At 42.6% G+C, this 22,213-nt stretch overlaps 1 protein-coding gene across 4 annotated transcripts in view; it reads right to left on the minus strand.

Moving 5' to 3' along the window:
- Window positions 1–22,213, minus strand: part of RASSF3 (Ras association domain family member 3) — a 173,136-nt gene that overhangs the window by 65,863 nt on the left and 85,060 nt on the right. The window contains exon 1 of one of the 4 annotated variants that reach the window (XM_043548420.1): window positions 14,107–14,253. The exons of 1 other annotated variant lie outside the window; for it this stretch is intronic. Coding sequence is in view for 1 of the 3 variants with exons in the window: in XM_043548415.1 (XP_043404350.1) it covers window positions 13,629–13,736 (108 nt within the window). In the remaining 2 variants the exon portion in view is untranslated. 2 more of the 4 variants (XM_043548415.1, XM_043548424.1) reach the window with 2 other exon arrangements.

Genomic DNA, 22,213 nt, shown 5'->3' on the forward strand with positions numbered 1-22,213 from the left:
GAGAAACAGCACATTGCATCATGCCACTTGTGGAGCCTCTGTCAGGCACCAACATGAGATAAACACAACGTAAAGAGCAAAAAAAGGAATTTAAGAAGGGCAAGACCATTAAATAGAACCTGAGTTTAAATGAGGACAGCAGAATAATGTAGTGACGAAATACTGTATTTAAAAATTCAGGCTCTGACTTCTCATCCTGTTGTCCTTCGAGCACTTACTGGTGCTTTAAGAGCTGGCTAGATATATGGTACTAACCCTTCATGGTTCTGGCTACTAAACTGCACTGAAAGACAGCTAAAAATATATTAATTCAACAAAGCTTTCATAATGTTACTTTTCCATGTAAGTAATTGCTGTGCATGCAAATGCAATCATGAATGGGTGGAATGCCAAAGATAAATGGGAAGAATAGGTTACAGCTGAGAAACCTTTCATTTTAAAAAAAGGCCCCTTATGTTCTGCTTCACAAATCACGTGGCAAAAGGATAAATTCTGTGAAGTACAATACATGGGGCCCTGATTACTTGCAGTGTAAGATTATTTGTACTGATAACGCCCCCTACGACTGAACTCCTGGAATATTTCCAATGCCAATAACTGCATATAGGGATCGGAGGCTGTAGTTGCTGCAAGTGTGGAACTCTCCTCCTTTTGTACTGTGTGTACACATCACCTAGCAGAATAGGGTCCTGGCCCATGACTCGGCTCGTAGGCTCTACAGTAACACAAATAATAAATGATAAGAACTTCCCTTTTAAAGTCAGTCATTGTAGCAAGAGGGCTGTAGTCCCCTTTCCTTCCTTTTTTCAGTCTGTCTTTCTTAAGGTAGTAAAGAGACTTCAATCACAAACTCCCTCCCAGCCTCCAGAGTGACCCTTATTGGGTCCCTCATGTAATCCTGCCATTTTGTTCTCAAGGGCTGACACAATGTCCTACTGGCCACTTTGAAACAAGGATCCTGTTACAGAATATACCTTGGTCCTCACACCCTACACACTATTGTAATGATGTCTGCACAAGGTATGCCTTGTGAAGTATCATTTAAATACTCAACTTGCTGAGCAATAATGTGATGGCAAAATGCACATAGCAACATTATATGTAAAGTTATGAATATAAGGTGAAATCATGACCGAAGTATGGTTCCCCCCACATTTATTTGGGTATGGCTAAACTAGTTCCTCAGAGACAAAGGGCAAACCAATGCCTCAGCCAGGTGTCAACAAGGCTGATGCACCATTACCTGCTAAATGGCCATTCTTTGGCAAGGAAGTGGGCAGGGACAAAAATCTACATCTTAGCAAAGAAAAACAGTAGAGAGTTTCCTTTCTTCATCAGACTGCCTGTCACTTTGCTGCCAGCTGGAAATAATTCTCAAAAGGGGGAACAAGACTATAAAAAAAAGGGGCAGATACCCCAAGACACCCTCCTCTCTCCCTGTCTGCATCTGGCAATACACCTAAGATGATACAGGACCCGGGGGGAGGGTACGGTGGTCCTGACCTGTGAGACTGGTCAGTAATCTGCTGGAGCATGTGGTGAAAAAAACTTTCTTTGAATCTAACATAGTTTGTTAAGTTAGGCACTAGTAAATGTTTTATCTTTATTTTTCTTGTAATCATTTCTGACTTTGATGCCTCATTACTTATACTCACTTAAAATCTCTCTCTCTCTGTAGTTAATAAACTTGTTTTACTGTTTTATCTAATCCAGTGCATTCAGGCTGAAGTGTCTGGGTTTAAAATAATAAACTGGCATATTATTCCCTTAAATGAATAATGGACTTAATGTGTACTGTCCTGGGCAGTAGAGCACATAAATTTCCAGAAGATCCAGGACTGTGGGGGCGGGTGTTGGGGTCACTGTGCAGTATAACCTAGGTTGGTGAGAGCCCATGTGTAGCTGGCTGCAGCATACACAGACATATCTGAGAGTGACTTATAAACTGGAGGCTCTTGTGAGCAGTCCAGGTTGGAGGCTATAGCACCAAGGCAATGTAAAGGGCACCCGAGGTTACAATGTAGGGGAGACACAGCCCACAACTAGTCTGGATTGTGATCCAGTATGTCACACCTCCCACACTCCAAAAATATAGAGTGCAATACCCCTTTTTAACCTTTATTTCAATTGAGGCACCCTCTGTGGCTGGTATATATCTAAGATGGACTCTGCCATTCCCCATACTTTTTCTTCCTGTTCCTAACTTACCAGGTCAATAAGGGACCTGTTACAAGTTAACTCTGCTCCTGCTGCTAACCAGGGTTGCAATCAAATTAATCACCTGCTTCAGAAATGGTAAAAGTCAGCATCCACATATTCTTATTTATGTGCACAAAAATTCAACAATGTAAAATCCCATTGTCATCAGTGGCCCAAGTAACATCTATTTCAAGTAAGTCTTGCATCAACACTTATACTAAGTCACTCTATAGTATTATACCACGCACAATCCCATTCACTGCAATCACTGTACATGCAGTTAATGACCCAATACAGGTCACGTAATACACACCATATTTTTACTCTTATATTGCACCGCAGAATACATAGGTCGCATGATCACGTCATGTTGAAATCATTAACACAGCCACTTACTATTAATTTACATAGAATTTGCCAGATATGCCACAGAAAGAATTTGAAGGTTGATGTTTGCAATTAGATGGGATTAGTTCAACAAAGCAGAGAGCTTTCCATTTTCTTAACTTCTTTATACGTGAGTATATGAAAGTAATAAATAATCCCACCAAGTCTGTATGGGTTTTAGATAAATTCTGCTCTCTGATTAACATCATCCTTCAGAATGTAGTTAAGCAGTATGAAAAATACTACTGTTTTCCTTGAAATGCTTTTCTGAAGTGGTGAGCTGTAGTCCAGTGCATGTGTTACAAAAAAAGGTAATAAGAGGACATGCGCTGTAATAAAGGTTACTACCTAACAACTTGGTATGAATATTGCAAAGATAGCTTAACATAACATAAAAAACTTAAAGCCCCCACTTTTTCCACTAAAAACAAAAAACTAAATCCTGAAGTTTTTAACTCAACGCCTAATCCTGTTGCCATGTAAGTCTATGGCCAATTTATCATTAACTTACATGGGAGCAGGATCTGGTCATCAGTTTTCACTAGCACTTTAGTAGAATCAATCCACCAAGGAGGTGGGCCGGGGGCATCCCAGGATTTTGCCTGATATTTGGAGTGACGTGGCCACTAAAATACCCCAATGAGGGTCATGGCTTAAGAACCTAGATGGCAAGGGGAGAGTGTACACACACACAGAAATACAGCATACCTACGATTAGATCAATACAAAGCCTTAACAAACAGGAGTAACCACAGTAGTTGTGGACAACAGAGAGTAATTATTAGTACTGTATTGAAACAAGCACTAAATAAAAAAAAATTTAGTCACGAAAATTCAAACAAAAATGAAAAAACAAATCATTTTCATATAAAATTTCCACAGAAAATATTTGACTTTTTCCTTTTTTGGGACAAAGTGTCAAAAACTCTGAGTTTCTGAATGAAAACCAAGAATTTCTATTTGGAATTGCTGCCACAGTGCCTCATGCCCCCATTCTCCTGTATGGGCTGAGCTCCCTGGCCAGACTACATCTCTCATGATGCACCACCATCTCCCTGCTTGCTGTTCCATCATGGGAGATGTAGCCCAGGTGGGGAATCTGACCCATAAAATAGAATGAGGGCATGAGTCACCCAAACCACAACTCTCATGAGGTACCACAGCGCTATTTCTGAATACAAATTTTTTGATTTACAGACAAAATTGTTTATTTTCATGTTTGTTTGTTTTTTTAAAAAAAAGTCAAAATTTTCTCTGGAAAGCAGAATTTTTTTTGAGAAGTTTCATTTTGGTGAAAGCCTAATTTCCTGTTGGGAAAGAGTTTCAATGGAAAATTTTCAGCGAGCACTACTTAAAACTTAGTAAGTAATGAGGAGGACCAAAAAACAAAACAAAACAAACAAAAAAAACCCACAGAAAAACATTATGGAAAAGCAGTTATTACACATGCTCTGTACCTCATATAAAAACATACATCCAGTTGGTTTTAGAACATTTACTTTTATTGTTATATACCTTTTTGAAGAGGAATTCCTTCATTTTAAGAAAGGCTAATAATGTCTTACCAAATGTCATTTTCAACAGTTACACAGAGTGGAATTTTCAAAGCTGTCTAGGAAACAGGGGAAAAGAGAATAAGACCAGTCCTTGAAATCCTCAGACTTCCCCTCTCCCCAACTTTAAGTTAAAAATGGCCAAATTACTTTTTCAGAAAATTTTGATCAAACTACACCAAGCCTAACAATGTCTGTTAATAAAACCCCAATAAATATGAAACAGATAACATGCTAACACACCGAAGTACATCAACCCTATTGTAAGTGCAACGTTGAAGCAAAGGGCAATGACCTTGATTTAAAAAACAAAAACAACACCTTCCCCCCCCCCCCCCCCCCCACACACACACACACGGTAACTGTAAAATACTCCCACATGGGTGGGGATATTTTACACTTGCCATTTCTTCTGAACTAGACATGGAGGAACTCTTATTGCTTTTACTCTGACTGCAGCAAACTGTTTATATGCAGGCTCCCAGATTCCTCTCCTGCACACTATGTGAGGTTTGCTACAAAAAGCACATGACTGTTTAACTTATCCAAATACAAGGTTGTACAGGACACTCACTCTTCAAAAACATCTGCTGCATTTTGTCAACCTTACAGAAAAGCAATTCTCGACTCTTCCCGGGGGGGAAAAAAGAAAATACATGCGATGTCACTTGTCCCAAAGCAACTAAAACCTACCATGTGGTAGGAAATTTGTGTGTGCATCTATATGTATGTATGCCTCTTGACAACGTTGCATTAACTCCAACAGCAACAGAACAGTGCTTTGCTGAATTTAGGCGTGAGTGAAGTACAAGCTTAACTTGAAGCGTGTGCTTATAGTTCCATTCAAGTCAACTGGACTTAAGCAAGGGCTTATGCTCTTTGCTGAACTGGAGCCTTAAAGGAGGAAAATTATAGCTACATGGATATTGCTCTGCAAATGTTCTTATTTCGAATTTGTGCAGCAAGTTCTACCATTTTTACCCTCAAATAGAAATTGAGCATATAAAATGAGGGACAAATTCTGCCCTTACTTACACCCTATGCAACCCCACGGATGTCATTCCAGATTTACTTTGCTATATATGAAAGCAGAATTTAGTCCAGATTCTTGGATGTAAGGCAAGGGGATTTGTCCACCTCAATTATACCTTTATGACACTTAAATTGCTTAGATTGACTCCTAAGGATATTGCTACAAGTCTATGCTGCATTACACATCTATTGCCTCACTTCAAATCCTCTTCTAATAGGTTTACCCAGAACTGTTAATCCATACCGGCATTAATGGTTTTTGCATATTGTGACAAGATACTTTTCCAAGTAGTATCCGTTTCAACTTTCCTTTTCTCATACACACACAGAATATTGTGTGCATCTCTGTGTCTCTCTGCATCTGTGTGTATGTCAAACTCCAGCCATCAGTGAGCATCTGCATCTCTTCCTACCTCTGGCTGCCCTGATACTGTTTATACAGAGAGGTGTACAGCAGAAAAGAAGATTAGGAGGACAGGGTTCCCCTCTTCCCCATTAAGCAGTTATTAGTGGTTACTATTTACCTTGTTTTCACTAATTCAGATGCCCCTGTGGCCTACTCATTCTGTCTATAATAGGTGCACTCAGAGGGACACACCCAACACTCCTACTGATGGCTGGACGCTTGGAGTCTTTTAGACTAGAAAACAAAGTCCAGAGGACATTTCTGAATCTTAACCATATGTTACCACCTGGCAAAATTATAGTGGAATACTGAAATCTATATGTCCAACCATACAGATATACTGTACACTTTTGACGACTTATGAACTCTTCAGCACAACAAGTCTAGTTACTGTACTTCAACATTTAGATCTATTAAATCAAAGGTCTTCTGTAACTGAACAAGATGTGTCAGTGCATGTTTGGCGTACATGACTATCACCAGCCTGAAATTTCTAACAAATCCTATAGCACATGAGTGAGGCTCTGCAAGGGTTTGCTCAAACAGATCAGATTTCAGGAGAAGGGCCTACGTGTATTGATATGGTAGAAGGAAAACAAAGTAAAGGGATAACATTGTAGTCACCCCGTTTGCACGCTATCCTTTCTCCGTGCCCTGTTCTTCTGTCTACAATGTCACTGCACGTAAGCCAGGACACCTTTAATTTGATTTGCCGAGTGTAACAGCACAGGTTAGATGTTCCAGTAACTCAAACCACCTTAGGGACATTACATTCATCTCCCACCAGCAAGCAAAATATTTAGGACACAAGTTAGGAACTTCTACCTCATTTCTGGAATTCAGGTACTGACATGAGATAAGCCCCAAAAATACAATCCCATGAATATCAGACTCCAACTGTGATCATGCTCAGCTTATAGTAAGCTACTTGCAATAATTCTGCTATGTACAAAAAAAGAACAACTAATGTACATGTTAAGACATTTTGATTGAAAAATACTCTGTGAGCTTCTGAGATCGTTACAAATGCATGGGTGGGTAAAGATTTAATGCTAAAAGCACATCAACCTTGCTCTAAGGCCAGGGCCAGCTCTAGGATTTTTGCCGCCACAAGCAAAAAAATTTTTGGCCGCCCCTGCTTTTTTTCGTGCCCCCCTGCCCCTGGCTCCTCCCCAACTCCGCCCCTTCCCAACCCCTTCCCCAAATCCCCAGCCCCCCCTCCTCCCCCGGGCATGCCGCATTCCCTCCCCCCATTGCTTCCTGCGGCTCCCCCCCACAACCTCCCACCCTAGCTCACCTCCGCTCCGCCTGCTCCCCTGAACACGCTGCCGCTCCGCTTCTCCCCCCTCCCTCTCAGGTGAGGGAGAGGCAGCGCGTTCAGGGGAGCAGGCAGAGCAGAGGTGAGCGGGGGGGGGGGGGTGGGCCCCTGCAGGAAGTAATGGGGGGGTAGAGGAACTGCTCCCCTCCCCAGCTCACCTCTGCCTCCCCAGAGCACGCCGCCGCTCCGCTTCTCCTCCCTCCCTCCCAGACTTGCCGTGTTTGCCGGGGGGGGGGGGGCGGGGGCGGGGGGCAGGAAGCAGAGCGGCGGCGGCTCGCTCAGGGAAGTGGGCGGAGGCGAGCTGGGGCACATCTCTAGGGGCGGCAGGGCCGGCACCAGAACGCCGCCCCTAGAAATGTGCTGCCCCAAGCACCTGCTTGTTTTGCTGGTGGCTCTGTCTAAGGCAAGCAACATGCACCTAAACTCCACACCAGTCTGCCCAATGACAGTAACAAAAAAAAAGATACAAACAAGAGATACAAACATGAACCTCAAAAAGGTTTGCTCCATTAGTGCTGTTGGCAGTCAAAGTCAATTTTCACCTATATGTATAAAAAAAGCTCTCGGACCTTTTAGCATCTCCTTTCCCAGCATGGGTATGGAGAGAAAGTATGCGGATGGAGCGCACGGTCTCCTCTTGGCTAAAACAAGAGCAGTATGGACAGCAACTGATTTTTGTCCTGGGTTTTGTACTATGTTCATCACTATAGAGTTAAAAGGTCTCTCTTTGACTTGCAATTTTTTTAGCTGTAAGAAAGAATGTTTACAGCATAATATCCACTGACTGCCAAAGGAATTATAAAGAGAATAAGCCATATTACTGGATATTTTTAGTTTTACTTTTAATAAACTTCATGACTGCTTGTCAAAAAAGTCTAACCTTTCTGGGTAAAAAGAAAATCTAAAAATAGAATCTTCATTTGTTCTAATCATCAGGGGAGATGTTTTCTCCACTGAATGTTATTGAGTGGAAACTCCATGGGATTCTGTAGAAAGGGTCACAATGGCCAACTGATGTGAAATTCAGACTAATTGTGGACATTAAAGTATAAAGCCAGCATCAGATTCATAATGTAGACAATGCAGAGGAAGAAACCACGATTTGACTCTTGGGAAGGGCAAGAGAGGCCATGAAGGCCTGTACCTGTAAGAGGAAAAGGGAGGGAGGGAACCAAGATCTAGAATGGAGACGTGGGACAAGAAAGACTAAGACAGGACGTAGGGAATGAGGATTCGGGGGGGGGGGGGGGGGGGGGGGGGGGGATATCTGAGACTGACGGAAAGAAATGGAAAACACCAACGTGCACACTTCATGAGGCCCTAAAAGTGCAATGAGAAAACCTTCAAAATGTCAAGCAAGTTGTAACCAAATGCATGGCCGTCTGCATGAGTATGGAGAAAGCCTGAAACAATAGCTCGGAGATATGAACTGTCCCAGGCATTTCAATGTAGTGCTAAATTGGATTCCAGTGAGGATACTTTAAATGCCGACACTTAACTATTTCCCCAGTTATCAAAGCCTGGAAGAAAAGCGAGGAAATCTAATGAAGAGCTACATCAGCAATTCCCAAAATGGGGGAATGCACAAGACTAGCTGGGAAGGCATAGAAAGATGTATAAATGAAGATCTGTAGGCCTCTAACGACACCTGATAAGTTTGCAGACATGACTGTGGTTTCCTGAAGAAGGGGCTCAACTTTCAAAAGTTTGAGAAACATTGCACAGGGAATGGAAGACCCACACAGACTAGATCATATAAAGTTACAAGACCTGATATTGCGGAGACTTACACACCTGAATAACTTCACATACTAATAGTCTCAATGGCTGGACCCAACTTTCTACAGTTCTTCCCATTTCATCTAGAAAACATATAACAGTGATACAAGGAGCTACAGTAGTCCAGGCCCTCCTGGATATTTATGTAGTCTAGTCTCTCCACAGTTCCTCCTGTCTCTGTGTTACTGATACCACAGACGATATGAGAAAGTACAGAAAAAAGTACCGTAATATCCCCTTCCATGGGCCACAATGTGGCACAAAGCAAGCTGCATTTTGAGTACCCTACCCTAACCATGAAAACATATTTTCTTCCCAGCTTAATTTCCCTTTTGATAAGATGACTGATTTAATTTGAAAAATTGAGATAATTAGTTTGACTATTAAATACTTTAATTTACTTAGAAATCCTGTTAAAGCTACTGTGTTTGCATAACAACCCCTTGGAAGCTTAGTAGTGATTTCATTTGACTTTATATCAAAACTTTGTGTTCTTCCAGCATGCAGTTTTACAATGGTAGGCTGATGGAATTTGGAAAAGGTATTTATTATAAAAGAAAAGCATTAAAGCTTTAGTTTTGGAAAGGAAAAAAAGCCATACATGTGAATAATGACATGGACATGGTATTCAAGTTGGGATCTACCACCTCCAAGAGTGCCCCTTTAACTGCATTGTGTCATATAGTAGGACCATTAATTGCAATCTGTACTACATGAAAGGGAAAATGCTTCTTATTTATAGAGTACCAACAGCATAATAGGCACTTGACAGACAGCTATGAAGACAAGATCCCTGCCCTGAAGAGACAGTGCTCAAACTCACCGACAGCAATGTGATGCAACAAATAGGGTTTCATCTCACATTATTTTAATTTCAGTAGTTCCATTTAGATTTTTTTTAAGGTGAGAAAAGGAAAAAAAAAAGGGAGACATAATAACCTGTTACCTTGTTTTTAAAGAACTCCACTGAAGACATTGCACTTTATAAAGAGGGACTATTATGAGATTTTTAAACTTCTATCCCAGAAGTAGTTTCATTTAATTCCTCTTGTTATGCAACTTAATTCCTGTTGTTATGGTGGGCAGCCCATTAACTGCAGGACAAAAATTCAATAGTCCACTAATTATACAGATTAACTGATCTTTGCTTCCAATTCCTTTCTCCCTGCCCCCTTAGCAGCTTAAACATGACCTAAAGATCCAACGTAAGTGCTGATTTCTTTAGACAGTTAGACAAAAGAAGCCTGCAAGCCAGTACAATATGTCTCTCTGCATGCAAAGCTGTAAGCTAAAAGTTTTCACTCTTTCTTTTGGGTGGGTGTGTACGGAGAGGTGTAAAACAAAGTTAAGATGGAGCATTTAAATTGGTTACATTTAAATATGAGTACCACTGGTTAGTCTTATGCGGGGGTGGGAGGGAGAAAGAACTGCAAAATTACAGTCTGTGCATTTGAAAAGAGACACAGGAACAGCAACTAGTAGCTGCCCTCTAGCTATCAGGGGATTTACCATGCATTTTTGACTAAGCCTCAAACCCAAACCAAAGTAACATCCTCATATATACACAAAGAACCTTATTATGACAGCTTCCCTTCCAGGGAAAAGCATCTTTCAGTAGTCACATGACCATTGAAATCTATGTTCGGTTAAACAAAAAAGGAGGACCAATGCAACTGATAATAAGCATAAGCTTTGTGAGTAGAAATATTTAGCTGAGTATTTCTGGGACTGCAGAGTCACGGATATAGCTGAATTCTATTTCAGGCTGCCCAATATCAAAGTCTCACTGTTTGTACTCTGTGACAACGTGTTGTTTCACTATCAAGCATCATTACTGGATTAGACACTAGAAGTGCTACTAGGTGAAACATTTATTGCTGGTAAGAGCTTTAATGTTAGACACAAAGGCAAACACTGTCTAGCCTTACTCACGTGAATAGTCTTCAATGGGAAGACTCATATGAGCAGAGTTTTGCCTGGGCATAGCTTGCAGGCACAAGGCCTACAACTGCTAACAACATAGGAGAGGAAGATGAACAGTGGTAAGAAGGAGTAGTAAGAAAGTGAAAAGGAATAAAAACAAAAGCCAAGACTACACTACAAAATTAAGTTGACCTAAATTACATCGACATACAGCCAACGCAGTAATTAAACCACTTTTGCATGTCCACACTCTGCTCCTCGTGTCGATGGTGCACGCCCGCACCAGGAGTGCCTCCACTGATTTAATTGTCAGCGTGGGGCATTGTGGGACGGCTTTGGAAAAGCCACAACAGTTGATATAAGCAATGCAGTATCTACATTCAGACTGCATCGACTTAACTACATCGACCTAAGTGCTATGCCTCTCGTGGAGCTAGAGTTATTAAGTTGGTGCAGTGGGTGAATTACATTGGTGGGAGCTATATTTTAGTGTAGACACCTACAGAGTTACATCGATGTAAGCTGCCTTACGTCAACCTAACTCTGTAGTGGGTGTAGCCCAGGCTTAAAAGGGAACATTAAAAAAAAAAAAAAAGGGGGGGGGGGGGGGGGGGGGAATGGAAGCAGAGCTCCACTAAGAAACGATACACAAAGAAACAATGGCTCATCAGTTTCCAAAGACAAGAAGAACCATCTCTTTGTTAGTCTCTAAGGTGCCACGAGTACTCCTTTTCTTTTTTGCATCTCTAGAAAAGCCAACTCAGGCTTCCGGAAGCAGAAAGACTAATGAGGGAGGGCTGAATCCCCTGATTAAAGACAATCAAAAAAAGAGGAACAAAGTTTACTATGGAATGCTGGACCCCTATTTTGCATCTTTGGTGGGACACTGCATCTACTGAACATTTTTTAATTGAATCCCGGTACTGGTAGAGGTGGGTTGCTGCTGCTTCATTTTCAAACCTCCAAACTTGCAGTATTTTGAACTCATAAGACTAGGGTACACCTAGTTAATGAAATATCTGTTTGATAACACGCCAGTACTGATCCTTTAGCAGAGTTTAAAAAAAAAAAAATCTGTTTCAGTTCTGAGTTTATCTTGTATTACTGAACAAGACATGTTACATTTCTCATATCCCTCTCTCCCCATCAAAAGGCTGAAACGGTCCTTACCTCAATTCAACTCATGCTTGCCGGGCTCAAAACAAATAAAACTACAGAGCCACACTACAACTAAAAGGAAAGCTGGAAACAGAAAACTGAGAGCATGATTACTCACTACCAGGAAAACGTGATTTTTATCTCAACACCTAGGCTCCATAACTTTGTTTTCACACTGAAGAATTTTGAGTTTATCTAAGTTTTTATAAGATTGTCCATTAGCCTGGTATCTGGTTGCCTGTCACAAAAAGTAAAACACAAAAGTATCCAAAAAAAAAAAAAAATTAAACTCCGATTTCAAAGTATTTGTTAAATTAAATTAATTATTAATCTAGTGTCAAGTGTGCTCCCTCTCGGTAGCATTCTTACTTCTAAACCAGACCAGAGAGCTCAAGTCCCAGTTTTAACAAACATATCCAGTGTCATACTTGTTGAGCACTATTAGGGACTGCAGCACTATTAAAACTTGTGTCCTTTCCCTACATCTATTGGATATTAAAGATTCCAAGACATTTCCCCAAGTGGAGTAAGGGAATGTTGGCCAGATCCTCTCTCAGTAAGCATTATTTCATGTCCAGGCTGTGTGAATTATTGCAGAGAACTTAATGATGCCACGTTGCTATCCCAGAATCAGTATCTGAAGTGTCTGTAATGCACTTTGGGACATCTAAAGCATTGAAGTCAGTAAACAAAATCTATTCTTATTTCATTTCAATTCAATATATAGAAAAAAAAATCTGCCATACTGACATTTATAGAACATGCCTCCAGCGCTAACACTAAAGAAAACAAGTTGTCAAGGCACACCTTAGTCTAACAGATCAGATTAAAAAGAGAACTGCAACACATTTAATAAATTAACCGTTGAGGTCCCAAGTCACTAAACAGAATGTGCATACTGTTTAAATTACTGATCATGGCTTATCTGTAACAGAATATTTGAAAACCTTTATTTCAGTATTTTATATCCATCTTAATCCAGAGGGGTAGAGGATTTACTGGGAGGGAAGGGGTTGGGTTTGGAAGGGTGCAGAGGAGGTATCAGTGTTACCTCGAGAGAGGAGGATGGCGCATTATCACCTAAGGTGGAATAAGGAGACAGATGCTCCTGATCTCGGTGCCTGGAACATGTCACCCACTCTTCTCGGCTACCAGGCAATCCTGGAGCTGGGTTAACGCCTATTCAGATTTATTTGAGCATAAGCTTTTGTGAGCTACAGCTCACTTCAGCGGATGCAGTCAGCTGTAGCTCACGAAAGCTTATGCTCAAATAAATTGGTTAGTCTCTAAGGTGCCACAAGTACTCCTGTTCTTTTTGCGAATACAGACTAACAAGGCTGCTACTCTGAAACCTATTCAGATTTAGTGGCTGTTCCACTGCATCCATGCAACAGTTACTAACACGGCAGGACCGGACAGCATGGTCGGACCCTGGCCCTGACCAGGGCGATGCGGATCAGGCTGTGCATGCACTATCCCAGCCTTTACACGGAGGAGCTTATTCCACAGCTCCCCTAAAGAGCATTTTCTAAATCAGGGGGGTCCCAGTGAGGACCGAGGGCAAATATTCCCTGTCCCCACAGGGGGAAGGAGCTCCGCTGGGGTGGAAAAGACATCGGCAACTTCTGCGGCTGCCTCACAGCCGGGCCCGGGACACGTGGAGGCCTGAAATCAGGCAGCCGGGTGGGATCGGCGCCTGGCGGGATCAGCGCCTGGCGAGCGGCTGGCCGGAGGCGGGCGGCAGCCGGGAGCGGGACGAGCCAGGGCACAGCCCGAGAATCTGGTCCCGACTCGGGCCAGCCCGGCAGCACACGCTGCCCGCGCGCCGGGGGCAGCGGCCGGGGCTGCCCCGGCCCGGGGACGTTGCACTCACTTGCAGATCGGGCCTGGCTTTGGCCGGGGGCCTCCCGAAGAAGGAGGTGCGGGCGGTGAAGAACTCCTCGGACTCCTCCTCCTCCAGGCTGCTGTAGCCGCTGCTCATGCTGCTAGTCCAGGGCAGCGTCAGCGGCCGCCGCTGCTGTGGCAGGGGCCCGCAGGCGGAGACCCCCTTCCCTGCCGCCGCATGGGGGCCCGCTGCTCTCCCTCCCCTCCCGAGGCCTCCGGGACGCGGGCGCAACAGCTGATGCGGCTGCCGCAGCCGGCACCCGCCTGCCCAGCCTCCCTGCAGCACAAGTTCACACGGGGCAGCGCAGCCCAAAGGGGAGCTCCGGCTACGGCGCCGCCCTCGCCCCTGCCTCCTCCCCCAGCAGCAGGGACTGGCCTGGCGGCCGGCAGCGCCCCCGCCTCGCAGGAGGGGGCGGGTGGTGCAATGCAAACAGCCCGGAACCCCCCCGGCGCCTCTTCCGGCTCACCTTGGGCTGCGATGGACTTTAGTCCCCGAACAGCAGGTGAGCTGGGCGGAGGCACCGTCTCTTGCAGAGCCTGCCCTGAGCAGTTCGTTTCTCTGCGACTAACTCCACATCCAGCGCCCGCGCAAGCCTTTGTTATGGACACCTGGCCGCCTGGGGTGAGAGTGGGAGCGGTAACGCGGAAGGAAGAAGCCAGCGCAGTGGGAGGGCCAGTTTGATGGCTCAAAACCCCTCAACTTCAGAGCGTTGATAACTTACGCTGTGCCAATAAGCTGCCAGCCAGGCACTTGAGCAGGAAAAGCGAAGACAGAGACCCTGCCCCTGTCTAAGAGCTGCTCTGCTGTCAAACTAGCACCAGGGCAACAAAAACCATTTTAACTCCCACTTCTTGTTATTTCAGGCGAAGTCTGGGTGTACATATACTCTTCTTGGGAAACAGAAGTGGCTTATGTTTCTGTCTCTCTAAGAGCCAGGGACCAACAGGGTTACAACAAAACTGCAAACCCAAAGCCTCTGACTACCAGATGCTGCGGGACTGGATGATGGGATGGCTCCCTCGATTATTGCCCGGTTCTGTTTAATTCCCTTTGAAGCATCTGGCATTGACCACTGTTCTTTCTGCGGATAGAACTTACACAGCTGCTACTCTGAAACCTGTCCAAAGCCAGCATATTGGGCTAGATAGGCCATTGGTCTGACGCAGTATGGCCGTTCTTATGTAGCTTGTCCGTTTTACTTCAATTTAGTTTAAAGCAATTTTCCAATTTAAGCAAAATCAAACACTGTTATTGCCCAAGAAGAATGTCCACCCCCAGACTGACACTGTGGTAACAAAAGGTATAAATTAAAACTGATTTAGCTATTTTGGGGCAAGTCTGTGCACACATCCATGCTCAGATAGGGGGTAGGGTGTCTGTCTTCACACATCTTTAAAGTGTCTGGCATGCTATTGGCACAATGTAAATGTCAATTAACTTAGAGTTTTGGGATCTTTTCACGAACAAACTGTCCATCCACACACATTGGTGGCTTCCTTCCCCATTACTGACTAGCCCTAGAGTATTCTACTCCAGGCTAGACTAGTCCTAAAGCGAGATGCACCTAAAGAATAGAGATCAGGAAACCGACAACCAACAAAGCAATTAGGCATAAGAATTAGTAACTGTCTTGCTGGGTCTACAACTTTTGTTTAGTTGTTTTTAAAAGTTCTCTCCTTAAAGGGATGATTAGGAAATACAGGCCTTTGGAAGGAGTGATATTTAAGGACAGACCTAAAGGAGCGGATGAAGGGATGGCAATCAAGCTGGGAATTTCAACTACAGCATTGGCAAAGGGGTGGAGGCAGGAGTGGGAGGCCCAAAGGGGGCAGTTATTTGTATGGCTTAGTTGGGGGAAAGAGTGAAAAGAGATTGGTGCAGAGAAGTAGGATAATGGTTACTAGATTTTAAGTTTTCCATTTCCATCATTCTCCACTCTCTTTGCAAATGGCCTCATCCATTTCATGTAGCTCTCAATTCCTCTCCCCCCTCCCCCCCCAGCAGAGTCATTTAAGTGGGACTGTTCTCCAGAAAACTCTGGAAAAGAAACAAGAGATCCCAGGTCTTCCCCAAACTATACCATATATTTGATCTTTAAAAAAAAAAAAAAAGGATTTGAAGGCATATAAGCCTCATACTTCAGGGCATAAGCTCACCTCAACTCCTGGGAGGAAATTTCTCTGGGGGCTGGTTGTCCCATAACTACCTGCTGCAGGGTTTCCTCACACCTTCTTCTGAAGCACCTGGTATAGGCCACTCTAAGAGACGGGATATTGGACTAGATGGATTGCTATTTTGATCCAGTGTATGGCAATTCCTATGTTCCTAATGCTAGTACTGATGTAACTTGTGTGCTATACCTCCCACTCTAAGTATAGTATTCATACTATCTAACCTAAATATTGAAAAGGCACTTATGACCTTGACCAGTGGTGCTTCTCACACCAAATTCTAAGGAGCAGCAAATCACTATTTCTGAAAATCTTTTCTAAAAGAATGTTTAATCCTTGTTCTGTTTGAGTCTTGTACCAAAATTAAAGCACATGCACTTTAGACATTAAGAACAACTTCTGAAACTTGAAAATGCAGGACTAAGATAGGTGTAAATGTGTTGGATCTCATGCCTACTTGTTGATAGTGTAAAGTTTCATTGTATGCAAGAGAATTATAAACTGAATGTCGAGTGAGTGGGGAGAGGAAGAATTACAATAATTGCTCTGGACAAATGGTCACCATGTTATCTGATTTGCCCAGACCATCCCCAACCCAAGAGGCCTGAGAAGATACTGATAGTGGACCCACTCCCTGCACCAACTGAAGTTGATGGAAAACTCCCAGTGGACATCAACAAGAGCATAAACACAGCCGGTAAAATGTATAAGTCACTTAGTCAAAATCCCATTAAAAGTGGGCTTGAGTCAATGGGACAGTCACTTAGTATCCTAAGGGGCTTTTGAAAATTTTATCTAGCAGCACAGTGCATGCATGGGGCTCCCCCATGACACCAGGGAGATAGCATCGTTTGGTTGCTTTACTTAGGCTCCAAACCTGTAACTGATATGATGCAGGTAGACTGCACCAAGACTCACTGAAGTTAAAAGGAATACTTGTGGCATCTTAGAGACTAACAAATTAATTTGAGCATAAGCTTTCATGAGCTACAGCTGTAGCTCACAAAAGCTTATGCTCAAATTAATTTGTTAGTCTCTAAGGTGCCACAAGTACTCCTTTTCTTTTTGCGGATACAGACTAACACGGCTGCTACTCTGAAACCTGAAGTTAAAAGGGCTCTGCAAGCATGCAGCAATCCACCTGTGCACTACAAATCAGTCACTATCTCTCTGTCACAGAGGCCATACACCAGTGGTGGGCAACCTGCGGCCCGAGGGCTGCATGCAGCCCATCAGGGTAATCTGCTGGCGGGCTTCCAGACAGTATGTTTACATTTGCATAGCCACCCATAGCTCCCAGTGGCCTGGGTTCGCCGTTCCCGGCTAATGGGAGCTGCGGGAAGGGGCAGCCCACTACTGCCATATACTATACTTGTCTGCAAAGAACCAGGCATATGCATGGCACTATATGAATAATACCAAAAAAGGCTCAAAGTATTTTTTTCCTGCTGCAATAAAGATTGGTTGGAGAGGGGGTGGGGAGAATATATATGAATATATCTGAGTTCCTTATGAGATATCCTTGAATGCAAAGTAACTGTTTAGATGTATGTCAGTGTCATTTTACTAATCTTGACAGTGTCCTCAGTGTCTGTATTCAGGTGTACATTGGATTTTCTATTATTTGCAATTACGTCTATCAATCTGAAATCTTATCAGATTTATGAAGTGTTTGATATTTAAAAATTTATCTCAACCTTATCAGTGCCTCCATAATAATAATAAATAAATAAATAATAAGTGGGTTCATTTTTATTATTGTTAAAATAATCCAGATTCTCACTGGTTGCTTTAAGCATGTACATTCCACTCCCCTAAATTGTAGAGGCTTCTGCTTTACCAGAACAATAATTTATCTTTATAAGGATCAGTTAGGCTGGGTAAGTAAGTGGACCGTATATATTACACTTAAGATACCAGCAGCAAGTGAAGATTTTCCTTCTGGTGCACAACAGTGCATTGTCACTTGAGAACTGTGTTAGATGGGCCAATCTATGGAGAATGTGAATTCAGATGAATTGCCCATATCCACTGACATTTATGGGACTTATTTAAAATATAAAAAAATATAAAGATAAAGCCATCGCCTCCCTCTTAGACATTTCCTTCCAGCTTCCACACTTCTGTGATGGCTGCCATGTTGGCTTACACAATTCAGTCACCAGTGTACCACCTTAGTTGAGAAAGCACAAGTCTCGACAGTTTGACCTAAACAGCCAGGCTCTGTAGGTTGGAGCTGTAACAGACTCATATCCTCTGTGGATCAGGCATAGAAGGGGAGGTGTAACACACGCTGTGAGTTACATTTGCACCAACACTTTGATCTTCCTCCTCCACCCACCACAAGTGCACTTTTCCTCCAAGTCCTTCTGCCCCCTTCCAAATGGATTTCATTTTACCCATTTTACCATCTTCCTCCAGGTAAGCTTTTCATTTTCTGATTGGGCATTGGATTGGGTCCTGCACAGACAACCAGGCACAGATTTTTTTCTTACTCCACCCTGAGAAGCTTTACCAATTAGTTAACCACAAAAAGGAATAGTGCATACTAAAAACAAAGATCCACAGTTGGAAGATATGCTTACTGATAACTCTGCTGAAGGCAGGTTTGGTTTTGTGCAGAATTAATGAAGTGTTATCTGAACATGATGACATTAGAAGTCAAGGAACGTGGCAAAGATTTACACAACACTTATAAGTGCTATGCAGAATGAAGTTAGTGTTTGTGAAACAGATGTATAGAGCTGTATAAATGCTGCAATAAGTGGCAAAGGAAGGAGGCAAAGGGGGTGAATATCTATCTTGGAAAGCTCAGTTCAAACAGCATATTTTTCTATGGCAGAAGTGCTAGATAGTCAAGTGATTCCCAAGGTTAGATGGAATAAGTGTCACAGCCCATGTAATCAAACAGAACTCCTGATAGTTTCTAACTGTTTGCTTAATGAACTGTCTTTACTAACCATATATTTTCTCCTGAACAATAGCAAATCATAATGTAATTATTGGGTCATATTCTAGAGTGCATTGGCTGTCAATTAGTCATAGAAAGAAAGAAACTAAATCTGCTGAGAAATAAGTCTGGCAATCCATTGTTGTGATCATTTGAGCAACTGGCAAGAGGACAATAGGGAACACATTTTAAAAAATTAAAACAGAATTTAATCCAAATAATACTACAGATACCCACGTAAGATGACTAGTGAACAACATTATTTAAAAAAGCATAGTGTCTATAGAAATCTAATTTTAAAATAGGTTTTTAAACTACTGACTTTCTAGGGTCAAAATAAGTTAAAAAGTTTGAGAACCAAATAATACACCTATGACCAGAAATAGTAACAAGCATACAGTGTTCTGAAACAATGTTCTCATGAATAATCATTAATATAAAGCAACTGTAGGAAAAGATGAACTTCGTATAATACAGCTGGCTGTATCTTATACAGAGAAAAAGATGCATATTTTCCATTATAGGTAGAGCTAACCTGCAGCCTTATACTTTCATCAAGGATTTTAAAGTTCACTTTATTGAAATGCAACACCAGGTTCAGCTTCATAAGAGCTGCACAGGTAAAGCTGAGGTTTTCCTTAAAACAGGAAAACAAAGGTGAACATTTTGACTAACCTGGCAAGGACTCTGAATTGTCAAACATCAATTCATAAAGCCAGATATCTAATTTAATAAAGGTGGACTGTTCTTCAGAGTCTAGTGACTTCATTATGTAAACATTTTTTGTTTGCTTGTATTGAAGTATTTTATTCATCACTGATAAACTGTGGCGTTTACATCAGTTCCAGCAATAATTGTGTTGTGTTTGCTCTTGCTTTCTGTGTCATAAACAAGCGCCAGTCCTTTCTCTTGCTCAAAGCTGGAGTATGGGAAAGGTACTGGGCCCTTGAAAGCAAGGAAGTAAAAGATGGGGTGAGAAGTGGGCTTAGAGGGTCCTACAGCATTTAAGAATGACTGAGCCTCTAGCTAAACAAAACAATCGGAAGGACAGCAGAGTTTTAAGCATGTACATGACTTTGACATTGAAGATAATAGGTCTGCTCTTGTGCTGCATCCTTAGATTCTGGGCTGCTCAAAGGTCCAAAACATCCCCTGGCAATCTCCCAAAAGCTATGTCACAGCCCATAATCTCCATATTGCAATGTCCTATAGGCCCACTCCCTCCCCAACTCTCCTGCACAATATCTATTCCAGGGCCTGTAAGGGGGAGTAGCATTGGACCACTTCTGGTGGCCCCATAGCATGCCTGTGTCAGCCTCACTTCAGTCCCCGGCAAAATCATGGAGCAGGTCCTCAAGGAATCCATTTTGAAGCACTTGGAGGAGAGGAAGGTGATCAGGAACAGTCAACATGGATTCACCAAGGGCATGTCATGCCTGACCAACCTGATTGCCTTCTATGATGAGATAGCTGGCTCTCTGGATATGGGGAAAGCGGTGGATGTGATATATCTTGACTTTAGCAAAGCTTTTGATACGGTCTCCCACAGTATTCTTGCTAGCAAGTTAAAGAAGTATGGATTGGATGAATGGACTGTAAAGTAGATAGAAAGCTGGCTAGACTGTTGGGCTCAACGGGTAGTGATCAACAGCTCAATGTCTAGTTGGCAGCTGGTATCAAGCGGAGTGCCCCAGGGGTCAGTACTGGGGCCAGTTTTGTTCAACATCTTCATTAATGATCTGGATGATGGGATGAATTGCATCCTCAGCAAGTTCGCAGATGACACTAAACTGGGGGGAGAGGTAGATATGCTGGAGGGTAGGGATAGGGTCCAGAGTGACCTAGACAAATTGGAGGATTGGGCCAAAAGAAATCTGATGAGGTTCAACAAGGACAAATGCAGAGTCCTGCACTTAGGAAGGACCTGGGGATTACAGTGGATTAGAAGCTGGATATGAGTCAGCAATGTGCCTTTGTTGCCAAGAAGGCCAATGGCATATTGGGCTGTATTAGTAGGAGCATTGCCTGCAGATCGAGGGAAGTGATTATTCCCCTCTATTCGGCACTGGTGAGGCCACACCTGGAGTATTGCGTCCAGTTTTAGTCCCCCCACTATAGACGGGATGTGGACAAATTGGAGAGAGTCCAGCAGAGGATAACGAAAATGATTAATGGGCTGGGGCACATGACTTATGAGGAGAGGCTGAGGGAACTGGAGTTATTTAGTCTGTAGAAGAGAAGAGTGAAGGGGGATTTGATAGCAGCCTTCAACTACCTGAAGGGGGTTCCAAAGAGGATAGAGCTAGGCTGTTCTCAGTGGTGGCAGATGATAGAACAAGAAGCAATGGTCTCAAGTTGCAGTGGGGGAGGTCTAGGTTGGATATTAGGAAAAACTATTTCACTAGTAGGCTGGTGAAGCACTGGAATGGGTTACCTAGGGAGGTGGCGGAATCTCTGTCCTTAGAGGCTTTTAAGGCCCAGCTTGACAAAGCCCTGGCTGGGATTATTTAGTTGGTGTTGGTCCTGCTTTAAGCAGGGGATTGGACTAGATCTCCTGAGGTCTCTTCCAACCCTAATATTCTATGATTAAACTATAACAATGGTAGAGACTGTAACAATGTATGAGAAAATACAACTTTAAGGAAATTTATTCTATAATAATGTGTACTTAAAAACAAACAAAAGTTATTCTGCTTTTTACACTTTTCCTAATTGCTAACAGTAGGCAAGAGTATTTGGAGCAATAAAAATGAACCAGACCTTCTGTTTTAAGTATAGACACCATAACTGTAGAAGCTTGCATGCTTATGAATACCAGGAAAATGCCACTCCTAATATACTGTAATTACAATTTGATTCCCAGAATCTGTCCTGAAGCCAGTAAATAAATAAATGAGAGGTGGGACCTTCCAGTCAGGCAATCAAATCAGCAGTGTAATCTCTAAGGCAAAGAAAAAGAGATTCTCTTGTTACACTTTAGATGTGTCATTTTTTCTATTTAATTACAAACTTGCTTAGCTGTGCAGTGGAAACTTTCTAGGGGTCATCCACACTGCAGCTTGGAACTTAGAGTATTATTTTAATAACCAGTATTGGAAACTGTTGATTAACACAGTGACAAGAGAAGGGTGTATAACTTTTGATTGGACCTAACTTCCCACTCATCCTTAACCACCATCTTTAAAAAAAAAAAGTTTGAGGTCATCCTCTCAACCAATTCATGAAATAGAATCGCATCCTCAGAAGGAAATGATACTGTCACTATCCTGACATTGTCATCAACAACTCTGTATCTCTGTAATGTTGTGTTGAAAGTTATCCTGTGGAGGTCCTCCTGATAATCCTCTACTGAGGATACCTCCTGTACCTAGGTGGAGCAGGATATTCCTTATGATGCATTTTTTATGTTTGTTCATTTACAAAATTCAGTTTCCCAGTTGCTAACACAAATT

This window comes from Chelonia mydas, chromosome 1, assembly GCF_015237465.2.
Source record: "Chelonia mydas isolate rCheMyd1 chromosome 1, rCheMyd1.pri.v2, whole genome shotgun sequence".
NCBI classification, from domain to species: Eukaryota; Metazoa; Chordata; order Testudines; family Cheloniidae; genus Chelonia; species Chelonia mydas.